Source organism: Elaeis guineensis, chromosome 14, assembly GCF_000442705.2.
Source record: "Elaeis guineensis isolate ETL-2024a chromosome 14, EG11, whole genome shotgun sequence".
Taxonomy (NCBI): Eukaryota; Viridiplantae; Streptophyta; class Magnoliopsida; order Arecales; family Arecaceae; genus Elaeis; species Elaeis guineensis.
In genome coordinates, this window is record NC_026006.2 from 66,246,694 (window position 1) to 66,267,686 (window position 20,993).

At 37.6% G+C, this 20,993-nt stretch overlaps 1 protein-coding gene across 4 annotated transcripts; it reads right to left on the reverse strand.

Annotated features, from left to right (window-relative positions):
- Window positions 1-781: 781 nt before the first annotated feature.
- On the reverse strand, window positions 782-17,984 carry LOC105057030 (uncharacterized). Of its 4 annotated transcripts, none has more exons than XM_019854865.3 (18): window positions 17,612-17,978; window positions 16,981-17,050; window positions 16,320-16,883; window positions 16,037-16,225; window positions 15,798-15,911; window positions 13,432-13,490; window positions 13,171-13,237; window positions 12,969-13,020; window positions 12,768-12,860; window positions 12,496-12,579; window positions 11,950-12,374; window positions 9,894-9,955; window positions 8,090-8,159; window positions 5,220-5,300; window positions 5,013-5,114; window positions 3,750-3,880; window positions 2,683-2,776; window positions 782-1,677 (listed from the first exon to the last, which is right to left on the reverse strand). In XM_019854865.3, the coding sequence occupies exons 1-18, from the start codon at window positions 17,653-17,655 to the stop codon at window positions 1,567-1,569; spliced, it is 2,412 nt and encodes an 803-aa protein (XP_019710424.1). In that variant the 5' UTR covers window positions 17,656-17,978; the 3' UTR covers window positions 782-1,566. The 4 variants fall into 4 exon arrangements, 3 of the variants coding, with proteins under 3 accessions (XP_019710424.1, XP_019710423.1, XP_073104567.1); XM_019854864.3 differs by having other exon boundaries at window positions 782-1,683; XR_012136745.1 differs by lacking the exon at window positions 782-1,677 and having other exon boundaries at window positions 2,750-2,887; window positions 5,013-5,119; window positions 17,612-17,984.
- Window positions 17,985-20,993: the final 3,009 nt, after the last annotated feature.

Sequence of the window (20,993 nt, forward strand, 5' to 3'; positions counted from 1 at the left end):
AAAATACAATTATCAACTGGTGCACGAGCGTCTCCAATCACCAAAATTATTTATTGGGTAGATGAAGGTTAGATAGGTACGGTAACTTGAAGATAATTTATGATGCAAAATTGCCAGAACCGTGCCGCTCCGCTGTTTACGAAGTATTTAGCAGCTTGTACGGCCACCAAGTGTGGGACGCGACCAGCAGCCGACTGCCATTGTGGATGGATGTGGTCCAAACTTTGGAGTTGGTGATGATTCCTCCCTATTTTAAAGCCATGGAGTACGGAGCTCATGCAGCACCTATCGCCACTGAAACAGTATGCAGTGGGCAAGTGTCTGATTTGAGGACATGGAGGCAAAATCTTTGACTACTCTTCGCCAGCCAGCCAACACGAAGGGGTCATTGCTATGGGCAAGAAGACCCCTAGTCTGGCTTCTCCTTGCATTTAATAATTGTCCTTCTAGGCCAACAACGTCAAGTCTAACGATTCCCGGCTCAACATGATTCCTGGGCGTGACGCCAAAAAGATTGTCGGCAGGCCAAAGGCGACCTCTACCCCGGCTAGTCAGGTGATAGCCCTTCTCGAGCCTTGCGGCCTTCGGGTTGTGGTCGGGTGGCTCCGCGACACGCGGCGTGTGCCATGTGGTCAAGCTGGGGACGTGTGAAGCGGTGGTCGGGAGAGTCCGGCGACGCGACGGCAACCATCTGACATCCAGTCGTCTAGGAATCAGAGACCAATAAAATAGAGGACATGCAGTACATGTATTTCAACAAAGAAGAAGAGACTTCACCAAGTAAAACGAAGAAGAAGAGACAATAGCAGTCCCATGCATTGAACTCATTCATGATTTTTGTGGAAGTATATAGTATTGACGTGTCAGCATTTGGCACACTTTTTGGTAAAGTAATAAATAGTGTTGACGTGTCAGCATTTGGCACACCGGTACAGCAAAGTGCTGGAAAAAGGAAGAAAAATCTGAAGACATAATTCGCCGAAGAAAGGGTAATGCCATTGTCGGTTGTGCTGATCGAAGGATACGGTCCCCTTTGCAAGGTGTCATACTGGTGGAAAGCCAGCTGACGGTCGCAGACAAGCGGTCTGCCACTTGACGACTTGGGTTGTCTGGCTGCAGCTCACAAGATGAGGCCGGTGCGGTCCATCCATCCATTATCCATGCGCTTCGCATGCATATGTGTAAAGTTCGTTGAAACGACTCCGCTTGGTTTGTTGAAAATTATGTTCCACCAAGAGAAATATCCCACTCTGCATTAGGTAGCATCCATGATTTCAATGAAATATATAACAAAAATTTCTCATCCCTTCTTGTGTCCGCTACTCACAAGATTAGTGAAACAATGGCCGACCAGCTTGTAGCCGGCATTTAAAAGATACAAGGTTATTACCAAATCTACAGACTCTATGAGTTGGACTTTGTACAAACGGGAAATGGCAACTGATCATATCGAATACTTTTATAATTTAATGGAACTTCTCTAGCAGAAATATAAAGACGGTATATGACAACAATACAACAAGAGGTGATGTGGCATGCTGATGTGCTAATTTCGTCCATGACATTCTACTTAGCCAAATCTTGATGACCATTCAGATCTTTGTTCGGTGTTTTGGGGCTCTGTCCCACGCTAGAAGGTTTGCCTTCAATGGACTCTTCAGAATTGCTTGGCTTACCCTGAAACTTGATGAATTTGAAATCGGAATCAGTAGAATCAAAACGTAATAACACATCTTAATATAGCCACAGGTTTTAGGATGGGATTTCTGAGTTCTTTCTGCCCTGAATATTACCTTTTCTGGTACAGAGGGCATTATTTACATTATTGACACATTTTGTGAAGTAAAATCAAAGGATCAGAATGAATGCATTTTCAATTATACAAATGACACACAGAAAGCTGTGGAAGAATGCCTTATGTCAAATGGCACATATTATTTTACTCGATCAGATCTCTTGGCAAACATGTCCCCTAGAAGCATGCCACTTCCTTTTGTCACTCATTTCATGTAATTGTTATAACAAACAGAAAAGGAATCGAGTAATTCTCATGAGTCAAACCATAAAACTATGGTTCATCTATCAAAAGAAATCACTTCAATATGAACATTGTCCTATATGTCAAACTAAATATCAATTGGCACATTCAAAATTATTACAGAACTCGTTTGACCATCATGTTGGTCGGGATCAAAGGACCTCATAACAAGTAGTAGTCATAAAGAAATAGAGCAGAATAGCTAAAAGTGAGATGGAGGATAATGAGATATTTTTGATATATGTTAATGTGTTTGCATGTGCATGTCTGTGTGTACATATAAAAATTCTATTTTTTCAATCATATAAATTCTAAAGCAACAAAATTTCCTATCTAAGAACCTAAGTTAAAATTTGGAAGCTTCATGGTTAAGGCGAGTCTATGATGGGTCAGTATGCATTCTTTCCTTACTTTCCAGCATGCTTTTGACCTTCTGTTAGAGCCAAAGAGGTTGTCCCTATGCCACTAAGATACACCAAGTATGAGTAACCGTTCAGAACAAACAATTTGGCACTAATAAAATATGTAAAAACTATATTAACTACTTGACAAGCAAATCATCACTTGCTGGACAGACATATAACTGGTTTGCATAGGAATATTGCAACCAATGAAATTTTAATAGCTGACTTTAAAATAACTACCTTGCTCTTGTCAAGCCAGCCAAATGGTCTGGAGAGCAGTCCCATTTTCCTGGCAGGTGCATCCTGAGAAACCTCTTGATTGGCTCGTGGAGTTCTGCAAAATAAATCACTCAATGCTGATTCTGATATTCATTTTGAGTTAAAAGCATGCACACCATGCCTATATCCATCAACTTAAACTGAGGGGCCATTTGCTGGGGATAATCTGGCATGAAAAAATGATTCTCATGTCAGATTACCATGTTTGGTATCAAAAATGGAAGAGAGAGATGGCAAAAATTATTGATGGGCCCCATGTTTATTTTTCGGAGAGAGATGGTAAAACAAATACCATGGGAGGTTAGTATTTAGTAAATTTTCGAGTGGTGGTAATCCATACTTAACAAATTTACCCCCAATAAAGCTGCATATATAATCATTGAATTTATTTTGATGTCTTTTTAAATTCATTTAATAAAAAAATTTTGCAAAATAATTAAGATGAAAATAGTATTATGTAAAAGACTGTGATTATAGTCATTACAAAAAAACTAATTGAAGATGACAATGCTATCCTAGTATTAAAAAATTATTTTATGTTGAAGGATATATTTGTAAATTTGGCCATATTTCTATGTAGATTTATCTCCAACCAAATGTAGTAATCTTTTTCCAGTGTCATTTTCCAGAATAATTTTTCCATCATCCAAACACAATAAAAGTTAATTTTCTTCATAATTATTTTCTCAAATAAATGATTCCCAGAAATTGTCAAATTATCCTGTAATCTAACATACCCCAAGTAAATGGACCCTAAGGATTTGTTGCGGTGAGAGAGTAAAAACTGGAACATGCTATCACAACCTGTGCACCAAAAATGCATTTATGTTTATCTAAATTTTAGAACATTAGTGGGATAAAAGAACCATGCAACTTAATGAAACATACGCAAGCAGACAGAGTACATGGTAAGGAGAAGAAGATGCCCTGCTGACAATGATTCAATCCAAGAACACAGTTCATCTTATAGCAGTTAAAATGACTGCGTGCAAAATAAATAGTATCTAATAAGAAAAAGATGGAGATACCTCGGAGAATGAGGTTGATGGGCTTTAATCTGGCCAGACTGGTATTGCAATGTGGCCTCCAGCATTGTTTCTGCCATCACAGCCCTTTTCTCCATTTGTGCAAGTGCAGACATGGCTTCTTCATATTTTTCCTGCATGTGTCAGGTAAAAGCACGTCAAAACATACAGCTCCTGAAGAATCACATGAAATGAGTAGATATGTGAAGTTCAAAATATAAAGGGTGCAATCACTCATTATCCTCCTAGGAAGCAGAGGGTAAATAGGCCAAAAAGGAACACTGTGATTACACAATCCGGGAGCAGATATCACTTAAAGCATATTCTTAATTGAAAACAGAAGACTCACAACTCTTCTACAATTTATGTTACAAACTGCAACTTTTTCAGAAATTACCGAGTGTTCTTCATTAAGAGCTCAGAATAAAACATTTTCAGTACCTTTGCAATGTATACAATTCCTACAAACATAGATAAAACAGACACCGTGCTCAAACATGATAAATGATGCCCAATCTGTGATCTTCATTTAAACCCAAGGAACAGCCAAAATTATTTAATAAAATGACCAACCCTTACAAATTTACTCTCAGAAAAGAAACAAAAAAAAATCAGTTAGTTGAGAAAATCCCTGAGATTTTACTGTCAAGAGGAACAGCCTTAAAGGTATCTCTGTGACAACAGAGAGCTTGATCAGATAACAACATGCCAAAAATCAAAAGTGCAAGTTAGCAAGAAAAGGTACAGATCTAGAGTTTACACATTCTCAATCCAGTTTGAGGCCTAATTCACATCCTTTTCTATGAAAGCAAGAATTCTGAAGGACATACAAGTCACTTGTCCATACATGTTTATAGAGCCATCTCTTACTACCAGAAGTATATTTGTAATGTCAAAGGTCAAAAGTTGAAGTGAAAACTGGAAAAAATCTTCCTTGTGTGGCTCCACTAAAGATGAAATGAAAAATCAAAAATGAGTGTGATTGTATAACATTCTGCCAAAGCAGCCCCACCTATATAAAACAATCTTAAAGTCATTATAGTCTCCTGTATATAGCAAATATGATTTTGGAGAACCTTGTAGTGATCATAACACCATAATTATAATCTGAAGCACAAGTGTATTAATCATACCATTCAACGTGAATGGACTTTCTCCATCCAATAGTCCAAGTTCAGCGGGGGAACAAACTTATTAGTTCCAAAGAAAAATGTAGAAGACCCTAAGCCACCATAATGCATAACAAATTCAGTGGTGAGAAATCACCTGGAGCAGATGAGCTGCGTATTTCTGAGCAGCAGCATCTTGCTCAGCAGATATGCGAGCATCTTCCATCACTTTCTGTTCTTGTTCTATCCTCATCAAGACCTATACTATTTATGACAGAGCTTCAATTCATGTATAAAACAATGGTGTTGCATACGAGGGCAAGTAAGCAGGCTAGAGAAATGGATATGATATAAGAAGAAACACCTGAAGCATGGCACGCTCTTGTTCTTGCTTATCTGCAAGTGCCTGCCGCAGTTCAGATACCTCTTCCTCCAACTGCTCAGCCTGTCAGATGAATTCCTTTTGTTGAAATAGGAATATCAAGCATGGCAGAGAAAAATACAAAAACATATTTATAAATGTAACTAAAAGTTTAGATGCAGTCCAAGTATCAGCAATACCAATCCATAGGTTTCTTGGTAAAATTCATAAACAACACTTGAAAAAGAGGGGGAAAAAACTACAAAAAATGGGAATAAATTTGAAGTTTTTCAATGTCAAAAACAAAATTGTGACATTACTCTCACAATTTATGGTTCCGCAATTGGCAAATATTGATGTAGCTTGTACCATACCCACGTTCTTCCTCATTTCTGAAATGGGTACAACATAGGGCCCTTGTCTTCTGCTTCGCAGCTTTGTGGCACTTTTAATATAGGTTTTGCGTTAATTACTGAGTGAAGGAAGAACAAGAAGTATGCTTAAGTTATGATTCCATGCTCAATTCTTCCTCTGGTGCCTAATAGAGTATGCCCCTAGATGCATTTCTGCAGTGGATCTGGTTTTTGAGGATAACTTGTAGAGAGCTGTTTTCATTGGAAGTAAGTGTACCCATTATCAAGTTGATAAATACAAATCAAATGGAAAATTATAACACTAGACAGAGACCCGAAACTAAAAAAATGAATATATTAAGAAGTGAATCTTTATGATATGTGCTTCGGGCTGTCAAATAGAAGAAATGCATCAATGTTCTTTGGTGTGAGTTCCAATATCTCATTGTCAAATAGAGTTCAAACTCCCTCTTCTCTTGCTGTAGCATCTTATCACAACCCGTGACCTCATCCAAAAAGATTAGCCAGAAGATGTTATTTGGATTCCTTGACCCAATATAAGTAACCAAGACAAATCCAGTGCATAGCCAATGTGGACTAAACACACGCTTGCACAAGTCCTCACATAACCTCCCTCCTCCTCCCCTCCATTTAAGCCTTGGTGTCCTTACTAGGCTAAGAGTCCAAACTCATCCAAATCCACTCATAAATACTATAAATCTAATCACAAACATCATGATCAGCTTATTGTTTACCCAAATGGGTCACGTTATAGTGTCCCCTACCCCAGTTGGGCCATAGGTTGAGTCCGTTCTAATACCATCTACTAAAACCCAGGTCATCATCCAGAAAAGCTTGCCAAAAGATGTATTTGGATTCCTCGGCCCTATATAAGTATCCAAGATCAATCCAATGCATAGCGGATATAGACTAAACACAAGCACGTAGGGGTGCTCACACATCCCCTCCCTTAGTATGGATATAACTGAATCATTGAAAAAGCTTGTGAGATCTCTCCTGGCCCAGTGTTCTCTATGTTCGCTCTATTTTTTTCCCTCTCTTATACCCTCCCTTACTGTCCCACATTCATGCTTTCTATGTACCATCATTCTCCCTCTCCTATCATCCCAACATTCCTAGATGCTCTTTTGTACAGACAATTACACATGCAAATGAGAGCAAAAACACAAGCTCAAATATCTTGTACTCCTACTCAGGTCACATAATTAGCCACACAGTCAAGTTGGTAGCTCTCAAGCTTAACTCTAGGTCATCACCCTATATCTATAGAAAGATCTCCAAGAATGTGAGGTAATTGGAAACACACACAGACACACACACACACACACACACACACAGAGAGAGAGAGAGAGAGAGAGAGAGAGATTTGAAAAGGTTTAAGCCAAAAATTTAAGGTCTGCTTGTCAGTTATAAGTTTAGCAGAAACAACTAATGAGACGTCCAATGAAGGATGCAAAGGACATAAATAAATGAAAGAACAAGAACAAAACAACTACTACATGAATTTGAGATGAAGATTAGCATTTGCATGCATTACTAAATTAGATCTTCAAATATAAAGAGGCCCATAGGCTTCTGTCTTCCATGGTTTCCTGAGAAAAGGAAAGGAAGAATTGTTCATACAGAGAAACTAAAATAAAAGATAAGAATTTTCTTCTTTGGGTGATACAAGAGAAAGCTGTTGAGAATGTTAGGGTATGGGTATAATCAAGGCTCGCCGTCTCGGTATCTAACTCTATACCTGTAAAATCCTATTATAGTATCCATGTACGATTTGGTACGGTACGATAGTATTGATAGGGGTGGTACTGCATACTGGTATGATACGTTATGCCCCATATTGGGTGGTATGGGGCAGTGCAGCAAAACAATAGGTATCATCATGATCCCCTTGCCTTCTGTTATTTTCTCTCAATACCACTACCCAAATTGGAAGAAAATTTTTGACGTATCTTAGAGAGCCTATCCCCTAATTTGTCCTTGCATCTCTCCCTAAATTTAATTTTCTCCTTGCATTCTCCCCCTGAATTTTTCTTTCATTACCACACACTGGGAAAAAATTATCACTCCGCTCCAAACAAAAGAAAAGGAGGAAAAAGAACTTTTTCTCTCACTCACTTCCTCAGCAACCAAGCAGAACCTTCTTGTCATAGATAGAATACGTGGAGTCCCTTGTAGATTTAATTTAGAACTTGCTGTTTCTGACACTTTTAATCTACCAAACTACTAAGAGGTCAGCATGGATGACATACATAAGCATAGAGAAGAAAACTCCCGAACCAAGCAAGAAGAATTTCCATGTGGAAAAAATATATATCACATGCCAACCAAAGATTCTTCACATAAATGGTCATGTAAATTTATGAAAAGAATGGGATAAAAAATGGATGATAATCACAGTAGTTGCAGAAAACTATTCTTATTTATAGATGGCTAAAAATATGAGACTATATTGCCACCAGCAACAGAAGCTATCTTATAGGCATCACGAGAATCTACCTTGGCACTCAAAAGGTGCCTATTATCCTGCTTGACCATCTCCATTAATGCTGTCTCCAACTCCTCGGCTCTGGCATATAATAGCAACAGCAAATAAAATTTGTATTTTACTGAAGTTAGAGAAGACTTGAAATATGGCTTTTGGGAAGACATTATAGTGTTGCAAAACTGTATGTTTTAGAAATGCGAAAACAAAAGATAAGTGACCACACAATTGGGTATTAGAGCAAAATCTCAACACAGAATGGGAAAAAAGTTTAAACTCTAAAGTGTGCATGCATATGTCAATGTGTAGCAGTTAAAAAATCAAGATAAAATTGCACACATTAAATATTCCATGTAAGCCAAACAAGTAGCACAAAGAACCTTTCCTTTTTCTTCTCAGAAAATGGAGAACATCTACTGAAACATGATGCTGCCCACATTTTTCAATGTTATCCTTGCATAGTAAATTAGGTATTTAAGCTGGCACATAAAATTGAGGGAACTTTGAATTCAAGGAGAGCATAAATATCAACTAAGTCCTAGTGAGATTTTTGTATTATATAATATATAGGAACATAAGATAATTGCTTGATCTATTCAACTCTCATATGGTGAACTTTATGACTTCAAGAACATGAACAGCAAGATCTTCAACAATAAGAAAGATACTCAAAAATGATCCAGTAAGCTTGTGGTGGAATTTGCAGTCAAGTATTTCAAATCAAAGGAAACCATATCTGGGGGTAATCAAGATTTGAAAGTGACATTCTGGAGTCTTGCATCCAGGATCCAACAGATTTGAATTCAGTGAAGTCAAAATCCAGGGGAGAATTAAGTAAAACAATTAATATGGCCAGAATACTGATTATAAATGAAGAAGAGAACATAGCCAAAAATCACATACAATCAGTGAAGGTGCCAGAGGCGATATTACCCCAAAACAAATTCAAGTATAGGGCTGAGTTAAAGGTCTTATGAGAGGGGGTCCCATGATCACTCACAGGCTCTGCAACATGAAAAGCATTTGGGTGAAGGTGGCTTCTCTAGCAATCACTTCTTGGGTTAAGGAAGATTGTCAAGAACAAGAAAATAACCTAGTGGTTAACACTAGGAATTTTTTGGGTCAAAGTAATGACAAGCACATCTTACATACTTAAAAAGAGGGCTGCTAGTTACAGATTCGAATGCAAAGTGCACCAGGCTCCGTAGGTCATTTGATGGTCAGTGCAGAACTTTCCGAGTGATTTTGTTAAACCACAAAGCTAAGCCAAGTAAAGACCTTGTACTGTGAAGAAGTTGGTGCAATTTCAAGGAATTACAGCATACAAGGTAGGTGAATGAAAAAAATACAAGTTGCTGGAGACTACATGAAAGAATCCACTGACACTACAGGAGATTTATTCATGTTAGATAAGTTGGTATGGCAAGGTCATATAAATTTCTTGCTTTCTTTTCATCATATTTGTAGTGGCAAGTGTCAAGAGTACACTGTTATTGGGCAATTTATAATTTCTTTTTCGCCTTAAAACCTTTTTTTTTCATCAATCCAAAAATAAAAACATGCAGCATTTAAATCAAGCCCAACCTAAAAGCAACTTCTATGCCCCCCCTCTTTGACATCACATGAAGATACCATATTAGGCATAATACATAAATTCCGGTTGACAAAAGGGATTGAGAGATTAATTATGTCAGGAGCCAAACAGCACATGCACTAATTTAGAGTAAAATTAAGAAAAGATCTAAGATTCCCTGTTCTTTAGTGAAGTTCACAACATTAGGCTCACATGACCGACCTGGACACACCAAGGACACCAACCTGAGAAGAGCTGATCTTTTCTCCTCCAGCAATTTGCACAACTCAACCTTCAGCCACTTCACCTAGATAAAAATTGCATATCCTTTGAATTGCAACATAAGTATAATGAAAACAATGAGAAGGAGAACTGCTCAAGCATTTAGACCTCTCAAGAATGATTAACCAATAGATGTATTGCATGTTTCCTCATAAAAAAACTAATGGTTTCATAATATAAAAGGAAAGCAGATCCATCAATTGTATTTCAATTTTCAGCATTGAATAAAACAGTAGAACAGTACTTCACATTGATGCTAACAATTCAACTTCCCAATAGGAAAGACATGCCATATTCTTTTAGATCTGGAGAATATTGTATTAACCATAAAACAAGTGCATCACTGGTTAATTTCTAAGAGAGAGATCTACATGACCATCTGAAAATTCATGGTCCAGATTGGCAATGTCAAATAATTGGGAGAACGTTTGTTGATTAATGTTCACAATATACAGGCTCCAGTTTTTGCACTGTCTGTAAGAACATGGAAACAGGAATGCTTGTTTACATAACAGTGAATATCTACACTTAGCTGCAATAATCAGCATGCTTGTAAGCCCAAATATTGGACCTAGCGCTTCTACCAAGAAAGTCGAGTACAGAGGCCTTGAATGTCTTCTCCTCCTCAAAAATATGTCATTGATGCAAAAGATGAAGGAAACTCAAACAATTGTAAATAGGCAGCCTTCAATGTTCTAAAAGATGGGCATAACTCTTTCTTTGTTAGATTTCTATAAACTGCACACAAGCAGTCATTAATGTTCCAAAATACTGCATATCTCTTTCCTCCTTTGAAATCCAAGGCTGTGTTTTTCAACTACCATATCCTAGTGCCAGCAGACTTATTATCCCTGGTACCATTTCCTACCTGGCAATACCTTTTTGCTTTTTCACTTATTTTTTGTCCCTACACACTATTCTGGAGATCGAACACATCATATAACTTCACCATCTATTTCTCCCTCCCTGTTTTCTTCCATTTTGCCATTGAAGAAGAGTACGAGAGTATCTGATGAGCGATGCCCTGTCAAATCATCAAAGCATTTCTTGCATTTTGAACAGAGGGGCATGTGCATATCACCTGGTTCCTTACATAAATAGTAAGAGTAACGTTACTAATATAATGCAATAATTGATTCATTCCAGACTTGGAATCCAATTTCCTGGTATTGATGAAAAAGAAGAGAGGCATTCAAAGTACAATGCTTCTGCACCAAAGTTAGGTTGTACGCAAATCAATAGTAATAGAGCGGTACAATGTGTCTAAGAATTTCCAGCTATAACTCCCATTGCTTGTTTTCTGTTAGATATTCAGTTGTCTTGCTGGCATATTCAAACCAACAAATAATCATGGCAAGAATTAGGAATGATAAGCAGTTTCTTTCCATACATTATTCAGCATCAAGGCACTTCAGTGTACTGAAAATTTTAAGCATGATTTCAAAACTTGCCGAAGCAAGATGGTCGACCGGTATCATACCATTCTAGCATGAAAATGGCACCAGGACAGATTTCAGGATGCCGAAATAGCCATACCAGTATGTACCAGCTGTACTGGTCTATACCAGTTCATACTGGCAGTATAGTATTGAGTCTATTGACTATGCCAGTTGGTACTGATGGTTTTTCAATTTTTTGAAAGCTGTCAGTTTCGGTGCATAATGTTGTTGCTGGCTTTGTACCAAATATCAAACTATTCCAAGGGGGAAAGGGTACAGGATTTGATCCTGCTATTTAAAACCTTGATTTTAAGCATAGAATTTCTCCTCAATCACATCTTGCCAATTTTAGTTTAGAAAAATTAGATAATTAAATTGATTTTAGCTTTGAAAATTCTCAATTTTTTTTATGTTTTAAGGCATTTTACCTAATCGAGTTACATTCCACCTGTGACACATCAGGTGATTGAAGGCAACAAGTTGGGCACCGTCATAAGTGATTTATCTACAGCACCAGCCATCTATATTCTTTTATGAAAAGAACTAAGAAAGAACTTTAGTTTAACCAATAAATAATTACCTCTTCTTGAAGATCAGGTATGGAATCTGTCTCTGAATCAACTGTTAGACTATTCAAATATCCCCCTATATCTGTGGATCCGGACTTCAAGTTATGCAAATCCCCATTGGTTTGTGTGTCACCTAATGCCTCTGCCAAGTTGGCTTCTGTAATTATGGATCCTGGGTCATGTTTGAAACTATATAACTTAGATGCTAGGCCCTTAGAGTCCTTCCACGCTTTGAGTCCTCTGGATCTTTCCTCCATGGCAGCTATAACTGCAGGCCTATGCTTTTTCCTCAACTGATTCAACATTCTTTCATCTATAGCTTGATAACCCATGCAAGCTGTCAAGACAAGCTGGCTACTGTCAAACGTAGAGCCAGCAAGGGATTGCAATAATGTAACTGCATCTCCAGCATCTTTTGTAGTCACGACCGCAGGACCTAAAAATTGACATGCGATTTATTTAAAAAAATATTATACATACTACAGAATGAACATAATACAAATATTAAAGGAATATTATTGAATGAGATCATTAACTAAAATAGGTTTATGCGGTACCATATAATTCCATCAAAGCAAGTGCTGTTCGGAATAACATGAGCCGATTTCCATCAAAGAGAAGCACATCCCATATACGAAGAACTGAAATTATAAACACCATCACATATCAGAGATCTTTGTCAATGGATACTATAGCATGAAATTTTGAATTGTATCAAGGAGCAAGTATATGATGAGTTTCTAAAAGAAAAAGACCATCTGGCATTGTATTCAGAAATTTGTAATCAATGCATTAATGGAATGGAAGTAAGACATTAATAAAACCTGACCACTTTCCCAAGGAAGCATATTCATGAAAATGGAAAGGAACCAAGGTCCGGTGACCCATGCCACCTGCACGCCCAGATAATCCAAATGATGAACTGCAAAACAATAGAAAATATGGAGTTATGTAACAGGTTTTCCAATGAGTGTGATTGCATGCATACAAATATACAGCAATACACATATACACAAAATGAAATACAGACCCAATTTTGGAAATTTCTCACGCACTAGCTCCTCAAAAACAAGCTGATCCACCTGATGCAAAACACGATTAAGTAGAAATTAAGATATGTAATATTAGTCATCAGCAATATTATCCCTTGATTCCACCTCATCAATTTCAGATAGATATGGAAGGAAAAACTAAAAGTGGTTGCTAGAAAGATCCTAAAACAGGACAATTACCTGAGATTCAATCATTTCCTCGGAATAATAGCCATCAAAGTAATCATCGATAATACCCAATAGTGTCCTGATGAATTTTGAAATAACTTAGAACAGCAAAAGAAAAGCAACTTGCAATAGTTACTAGAATAAATATGTTTGATCGCAAAAGTTGAGTTTCATCATCAGCAATCATGTAACTTTTCTTCTGCCAGCTCAGACTTTAAGAGGAATTAATCATGAAAACCTAATACTTTTTCAAAAATAATTATGGAAACCTACCAAAATGCATTTTCCTCGGGCATCAGCAAGAGTAACAAGCCTGCAAAGAAATTCATAGCCTGCAGGGACAAAGTCTCAAATTTTTAAGTAGACTGGATAAAATGCGTTATTGTCAAGCACTTTCTCTAGCTCAAGGTCCTTGATGCAGCCTAGACACCGACTAACACAAGAGTCTGAGTCCATAAAATATGCGAAAATAGAGATAAAAAGTAGTGCAATAATCAAATTCTTTGAATCATCTCCCAGAATAAATCACCATACAAAGGCATGTAAATACAAACTGTCTGATAAAGAGATACTTAAAAATATGACTTTCTTGGATCTCTTCTGCTAAAAATAAGATTTAGACCAGCCTAAACATAAAGGCTCATATTACAGAACAACCAAGAAATCTAAAACCTGAACAAATAAATTGACCTGGATCTCATCTTAGTAGCCAGTGCTCATCACCAAGTGCACCACATGCATCACTCCAAGCTCACCCTCGAGCTTCTGCTAAGCTTTTGTAATCAATTTCTCAGCTCCACAAAGTTACACATGTTAAACATTTTAAAAGCATTCCATGGTAAATAACTGGCAATACTTTGTAGTGATTGAATGGCAGAATAAGGAATTGACCGTCCATCTTGATCATAAAAGGAGGAAAATAAAGAAGCCAGCCTGCGGCTATTGGCTAGTAACATGATCAGGAAAGAAGGATATTTGACCCATTCTAAACGAACTTACTTCCTCAAAAATCTTCATAATGACAGGATGATTATCTTTTAAGATCAATTGAGGGATCAAATCTCCATTCATATTGTAATTTATTAAGGGCCAGCTGCGAGTGGAGCATCGAAAAGTGAAGTGATCCATGCTAGCATGCTAATGGAAAGCAAAGAAGGGGAAAGAAACTTTACATCTTTGTGATTTACTACCATGCAGAAAGCAAACAAGGTGAAGGGGAATAAGGCAACCAGAATAATACAATTACGGAACGAAACTTCACATGAAAATTGTTTCAAATCTGATAATGAATTATGTGGCTCACAACCCGTGGACATGATCGGATAATGTAATCAAGGAATGAATGACTAAGGCATGCTGGCCTCCTACTGACATTTTTTTAACACACCTGGTGTTCTGTAAATTTCCTATTCCAACATTTGTTCTTTTTTAATTAGTCATTTCAGCCTTTAATGTTAGTTATGGCATTCAGAAACATGATCAGAAGCGGGAACGAGTGCGTAAACAAGGTTGAGAGGGAGTGATGGGACCACTCAGATGGATGCCTTAATTGCCAATGCGATGCTTTATAGGTATAGTGTTATGATTTCAAATATAGTGAATGTTCAAGCATGCTACCTACATGCAAAACTTTTGCGGATGTGTCAAACACCTGAAGATACATTTGGGAGTTGTTTAATTATGTATAGCTATACCATTAGAAGCAGAATAATAGTATAGCCACAAATGGGTATGGATTAAATGTGACTTATGCAAATTGCCATATCAGAACTATCCAAGTTCTCTCAATAAATAAAAACTGTATCATGCCTAAATCTAACTGGAGTTCGAATATGCCATGACATATGGGAGTTCAAGCCACACTGAACCACACAAAACGAGATGTCCATCACTCCACACCTACTTTCAGGTGAGCTCGTCACCCTCCTCCCATGCTCTCTCATTTCTCTTTCCTTCATCATCTACATCATCTTCTATTGTTCTTCTCTTTCAATCACCTTCACCTAAGGCCAACCTTACCTTACCCATGGACCTGGCTGAACTACTTACTGTCCTTCAAACAGGTAAGATTGTTAACCTCAAAATAAGAGTTTGTTTTGTTCTGGGATCTGTTGCTTCCAGAGATCTTCTTGTGTCGATCCATCATGTGGCTTATAAAGTACACACATTTGTTTGGCCACTTACAGATGCCAGCTTTTTTCCTTTCCCTTGGCGTATCCTTTTAATATCCATTTCTATATATATATATATATATATATAACTTGTTTAATATATTATATTTAGAATAACAGATCATATCATTCTTGTGTACTGCAAAGCCTCAAATTTTGATAGCACCTCCTTATACAAATAATGGTTTGTTAATGAGAGTACATGCTAGTGATGAAAATTACTAATGAATCCACACAAAGAAGTGTGAGAATTGCTTCCCATATTTTAACATGTCCAGCTGCAGGATAAAAGTTTTGAGGAGATATATGCCCTTCATGCTTTTCTTCCACATGAATGGAAGTTAACATCATTAAAAGAAAAGCAAGAATATCGAGTATCAGATTCCATCAAATGAAAACCTCCATATCTTTGCCAGAGAAACGAGTCACCAAAATACATTAACTTCTATAGAGTTCGGTCCTGAGTACCTGGCAGTACCCGACTGACGGATTATGGCGAGCATATGCTGTGAGCAAACGCCGTAGTGCGTTTCTCCCATCCTCATCTAAAGCAGGATGACCTGGAAATGTTCGAGGCAAATCCTGTAATGAGAGAATACAAGTCAGGATGATGAGAATCATTCATTTCATAGCAGTTTCAACAACCCAAGATTCTACGAGATAACAAAGGGTGGACATCGGACTTTATAATCCTTTAATCAAATGACCTTCTCGATCTGTGTCTTCCATTTCTCAGGTGTACATCCTCCCTGAGGTTTTTTTGGCATGCTAATGGTGTCATTTGGAAGGGAGGCATCAGATTCCTTAATATTATCAGTGTTAGCATCTAGAGCTAGCAAGTCGTTATAGTATCCCTCCACCCTGCGTGCCCTCACACCCACAAAAGCTTGCCATAGCTGCGATCAGAGTGGAAGATAGATTGAGAAAAGATAAGCACCAGATTACCAAAAACTAATCATCATGAGTGCAATAGTAGAGTACTGACTGCACCTCTCCTCTGAGAGCCATTGGCACTCCTCCGCGAACCAGGCACTTCAGCTCTTCTTCCCAAGGAAAGAAAGGCTCCTGCGTTGCTACAGAATCAGCATTCCCAGCATCACCTGAAAGCGCCTCCTCCTTGACTGCATTCGATCTCTCCACATCATAGAACTCTTCCTCAGACTCTCCTTCTTTAGAAGATCTTGCAACCTCTTCAATAGGTGCCAAGCAGTTCCCACTTCTCCCACGCTCTTGTTCATCACTGGATGGGCTCTTTCTCTTCTTCACCCGCTGACTCATCAACTGCTCGATGGCAGCGAGAGATGGTCTTATCTGACTCCATGTAAGAGTTCTATGGATTTTCACCTTTTCTTTCTCAACCGGCTCCTTCTCTGCACCAACATCCTCCGATCCATCACGTTTGTCCATTCCACTCTGATCGCTGTCATTTCCTGAGACATTTGGTACTTCCGCACCAAAATCCTGTCCCGATGAACCGTTGGATAATACCTGGGTAGACTCGGCCAGTCTTTCGAGGAAGTTCTTCCATTGTTCCGATCTCTCTTCTTCTTCCTCCTGGAATCATTGTAAGCTCAAAATCTAAGCAACATGCAGCCCGAACCTTGATATATTAATTTGAGGAGTAAAAAAGAAAGGGAATTAAATGGATTGCCTTGTAGATTTTTGCATATTCCCGGTATCTCTGCAAGTGTTGAGGCCGAACCGCGAATCCATAGGCGTCCCTGTTTAGATTTCATACCATCAACCGGCTACCAAGAACAAGTCCCTTATAACTGAAGTTAACGCTGTAACTAGAGATTCAAAAATCAAGAACCCTATACCTAGACTCAACGTCCATGGAAAAACAAATCAATCAAAACACCATAATAAAACTCCGATTAGATCGTCCATCCCACTGGCTCTAGAAGAACGCATTTGCCATCGCAACTAAAACCCTAGAATCCGTAAAAATCCCTACTTTAACCTACTGCAGCGACGGTACAACTGAATCCTATCTCCCCAAACGCGTGCTCTATGAAAAGTCTCGAGGGTACCAAGGCTATATATGAGAAAGAAATCCAAGATCACAGGCCGCGTTGCCCGAATAACGCTTTACGAAATGCAAGGAAAGAAGAAAAATAGAGAGATAATAAGAACGCGAAGAAGGAAAGAGAGGGAAGAAAAAGGATTATTGAGATATGAAGAAAAGAAAAAAAAAAAAAAGAAGTAATCGGCGGACATCTCGGCGGGAGAAGGCGTAGAAGAGACGACACGTGGAGAGCAATGGGCGATCGATCACTCACCGCTTGTGCTCCAAAGAGATGACAGGGAGGCTCTTCCTCCTCATGCCTCCGTCCCGCGCGCTCTCGCCGCGAAGATATCTTGAGATAGCGCTGCTCCTGCCTCTGCCCGCGTTTCGCTTTTAGATTTGTTTGCTCGAATTCAAGAACCGTCACTTTGAGGACATCGACCTCAAGAGGAAGATCGGAATGGAGTTACGTGGAATAAACGAGGAAGGAATGGGTTACGCGATAACAAGATGTGGCGACTGGACGGATCCAGTCTGGAGTCACACGTCTAAATTACACAGGGAAAATTAGGCTGCAAGGTCCATCGACACGCACTGCAGGCGGCAAGTGCAAGCTGGCGTTATCGGAGCTCGCAAAGAGATGACGCTCCAAAGTAACCTGGCTTTGAATCACGGACTTTGGTTGTTGATCTGGTTCTGGGGTCTACCGAGCAAAAGGCAATCCTGTGGGCACCAATAGCATGATTGAGCAAGGAGAAATTACAAAATTCACCTGTCATTCACGCCTGATGCAATGCTACTTTGCTAATATAGACGTTTTCATGGTGTCTAGATGGAGAATAAGTGATTAGATATCTCTGTTCCGCCACTTAATGGGATAGGATTAAGAGGATTTCTTCCATTTGTGTCGTAAGGCCATTCCCAGAAGAGAGAGGGTTGGATTGGGTTATTTTGTGTTAATTCAGCATGGTCTTTCTACTTACCCCTTCACCTCTACCCTCCTCCTCCTACCTTCCTTCATCTACTCCTCTCGCTTCCCCAAATCTCTATAAATTGGCCTTGATCATGACCAGCGAGCTACTCTAGGTTGGGCTAATGTGTATGTCTAACATTATAGTTGATTGCTATTCTTTGGTTGTTCACTATCTTGATAAGTACCTCATCGATGGTGTCCTCTGCTCAATTTGTTTGGTAGCCTCCTCGTGGCAAGAGCATCACCTTTTGGCTGTGTCGGAGCCCTGCCTTCCGAGTTTCCCATGCTTCCTTACGACGTCCTTATCATATCCTAGTTTGGGACCAACCTCATTTGTGTTGCTATTACCATCTTGTCAGCAGTAAAGCCAAAAATATACAGTTCCTTTTTACCCCAAGCTTGATAATAATGAATTCTTCCTAAAATTAGCTACTTGATGGTTATGATTTCTCTCATAATTTATGGCTTCTCTTATGATTTTATGTTCGCCATTTGTTGATTTGACAATCAAATTTTCCATGCCTTGTCATTTATTTATTGGCTCAATAAAAACGGCCGGGCTTGCTTTGGATTGGGAAGACCTGAGCCGAATGAGACATGCTATTATTTAATATCCTCAAATCCATGGATCCATCATTATCCAAGTAGGCTCTTAGCATTTTTTTCTTTCTAAATCCACTTCAATTGTTTACCGTAGCCTGTGTGGAGCGGAGCCAACCTTGATACACAGCTTATAAGGTAAAATACAACTGGTTCAAAAACTCTCAATGGTCCCAATTTCTGCAACAGAGCTAAGAATTATTGAGAAAAAGCTCAATATAAGCCATTATTGCGGCTAACTTCTTATTACATCAGTCATCGATGAAAATACCTGTAAAAAAAATTTCACAGATCAAAATTATATCCGACGGAGATCCTTCGATGCTTAAGTCAGAGAAGAGATTGGTGAACAACAGATAAAAAAATTTGAAATGATAGAATCTTCATCCAGAATTGTCTTATCCATACTGTTCATTTATCTTTCTTCTATAGATGATTCTGATGTAATACGTGGTCCCACTTTTTATGCGTTAAATTATCAGATCATAATCATAAGTTAATGGATTGTTTATTCCACTAATGACCGCGACACTAGTCGATAACCATTTATAATAGTTAGGTGTGTTGAAAAGATAAGCCGACTACATGTCGGTAATAGTGGTAAGTCGGTAGTTCTGGAGATCCGAATGAGCATCGATCGATAATTCTGATATGCTGATGTCTTCGAACGGTTCGATCGATGTTCATTCGGATCTTCAGAACTACCGATTACACTATTACCGACATATAGTCGGCCTATCTTCTCAACACATTATAACCATTATGAACGGTTATCGACTATGTGTTACGGTATTAGTGAAAATAAATAATTCATTAACTCATGATTATAATCCGATAATTTAGCATATAAAAAGTAAAATCACGTGTTCGACGGTTATGTCAGAATCATTTATAAAAGAGAGATAAATGAATAGTACAAATAAGATGATTTTGGATGAAGATTTTGCCATTTCAAATTTTTTTTATCTGCTGTTCACCAACCTCCTCTCTGATTTAAATATCGGAGGATCTCCATCAACATAATTTTGATCTATAAAAATTTTTTTTACAGATATTCTTCATCGATGATAGATGCAAAAGGAGATTGACCATAACAGCCATCATGTTGGGACTCGCCCACTGTTATTGCTTGAATTGATGGGCGTGCTACTCACCTTGCGCCAATCTTTGCTATTTACAAGTACCATTCAATTTCCATCTTGGAGGTTTTTAAGGCTGCATATGTACATCGGGAGTGAATGCCGTGGCTGATTGGTTGGCAAGCAGGAAAGTTAATCAGGATTTCCGGATCTGAGCTTCCTATGGACTTGGGATATGTAATTCTGTCGCTTGATAGGCATATATAATTCTGTCTAATTTACGCTAGTGAAGAGCTGAGTCCCACTAAGTTCTATGGGACTCGTGGTACTCTTGCATTGGATCGAAGAGAAATTTTTTACCTATTATTTTTTATAAAAAAAATATATCTACTTCGTTGAATTAAATTAGACCACGTAGCACAAATCATAAAAAGATAAGCATTTAATATAGTTTATTTTTTTTAATCAAAATATTTTTTTCTCTCTATCTTATTTTACTCATATTTGATCAAAATATCATAGATAATAATAATTTTTATAATAATAATATAATATTTATTATATTTTATAATATTTTATATATAATTATTAAAATATTATAAAAAATAATATGATATCATATAATAATTATCAAAATATTATAAAAAATAATATAATATTATAATAATAATATAATATCTCTCATTTTATGATATTCTGTTGTATCTCATAAATAATTATCAAAATATTATAAAAAATAATAAAATATTATAATAATAATATGACATCCTGAAGATATTTGTTATATCTAATGAATAATTATTAAAATTTTATAAAAATTAATATAATATTATAATAATATGATATTTTATTATATTTTTATATATAATTATTGAGATATCAAAAAATAATAAAATATTATAATAATAATATAATATACCGTTGCATCCCATGGTACCTCGTTGCATCATACGAAAAAACAACGGATGACATAGATATTATCTGCAATATCATAATATTATATT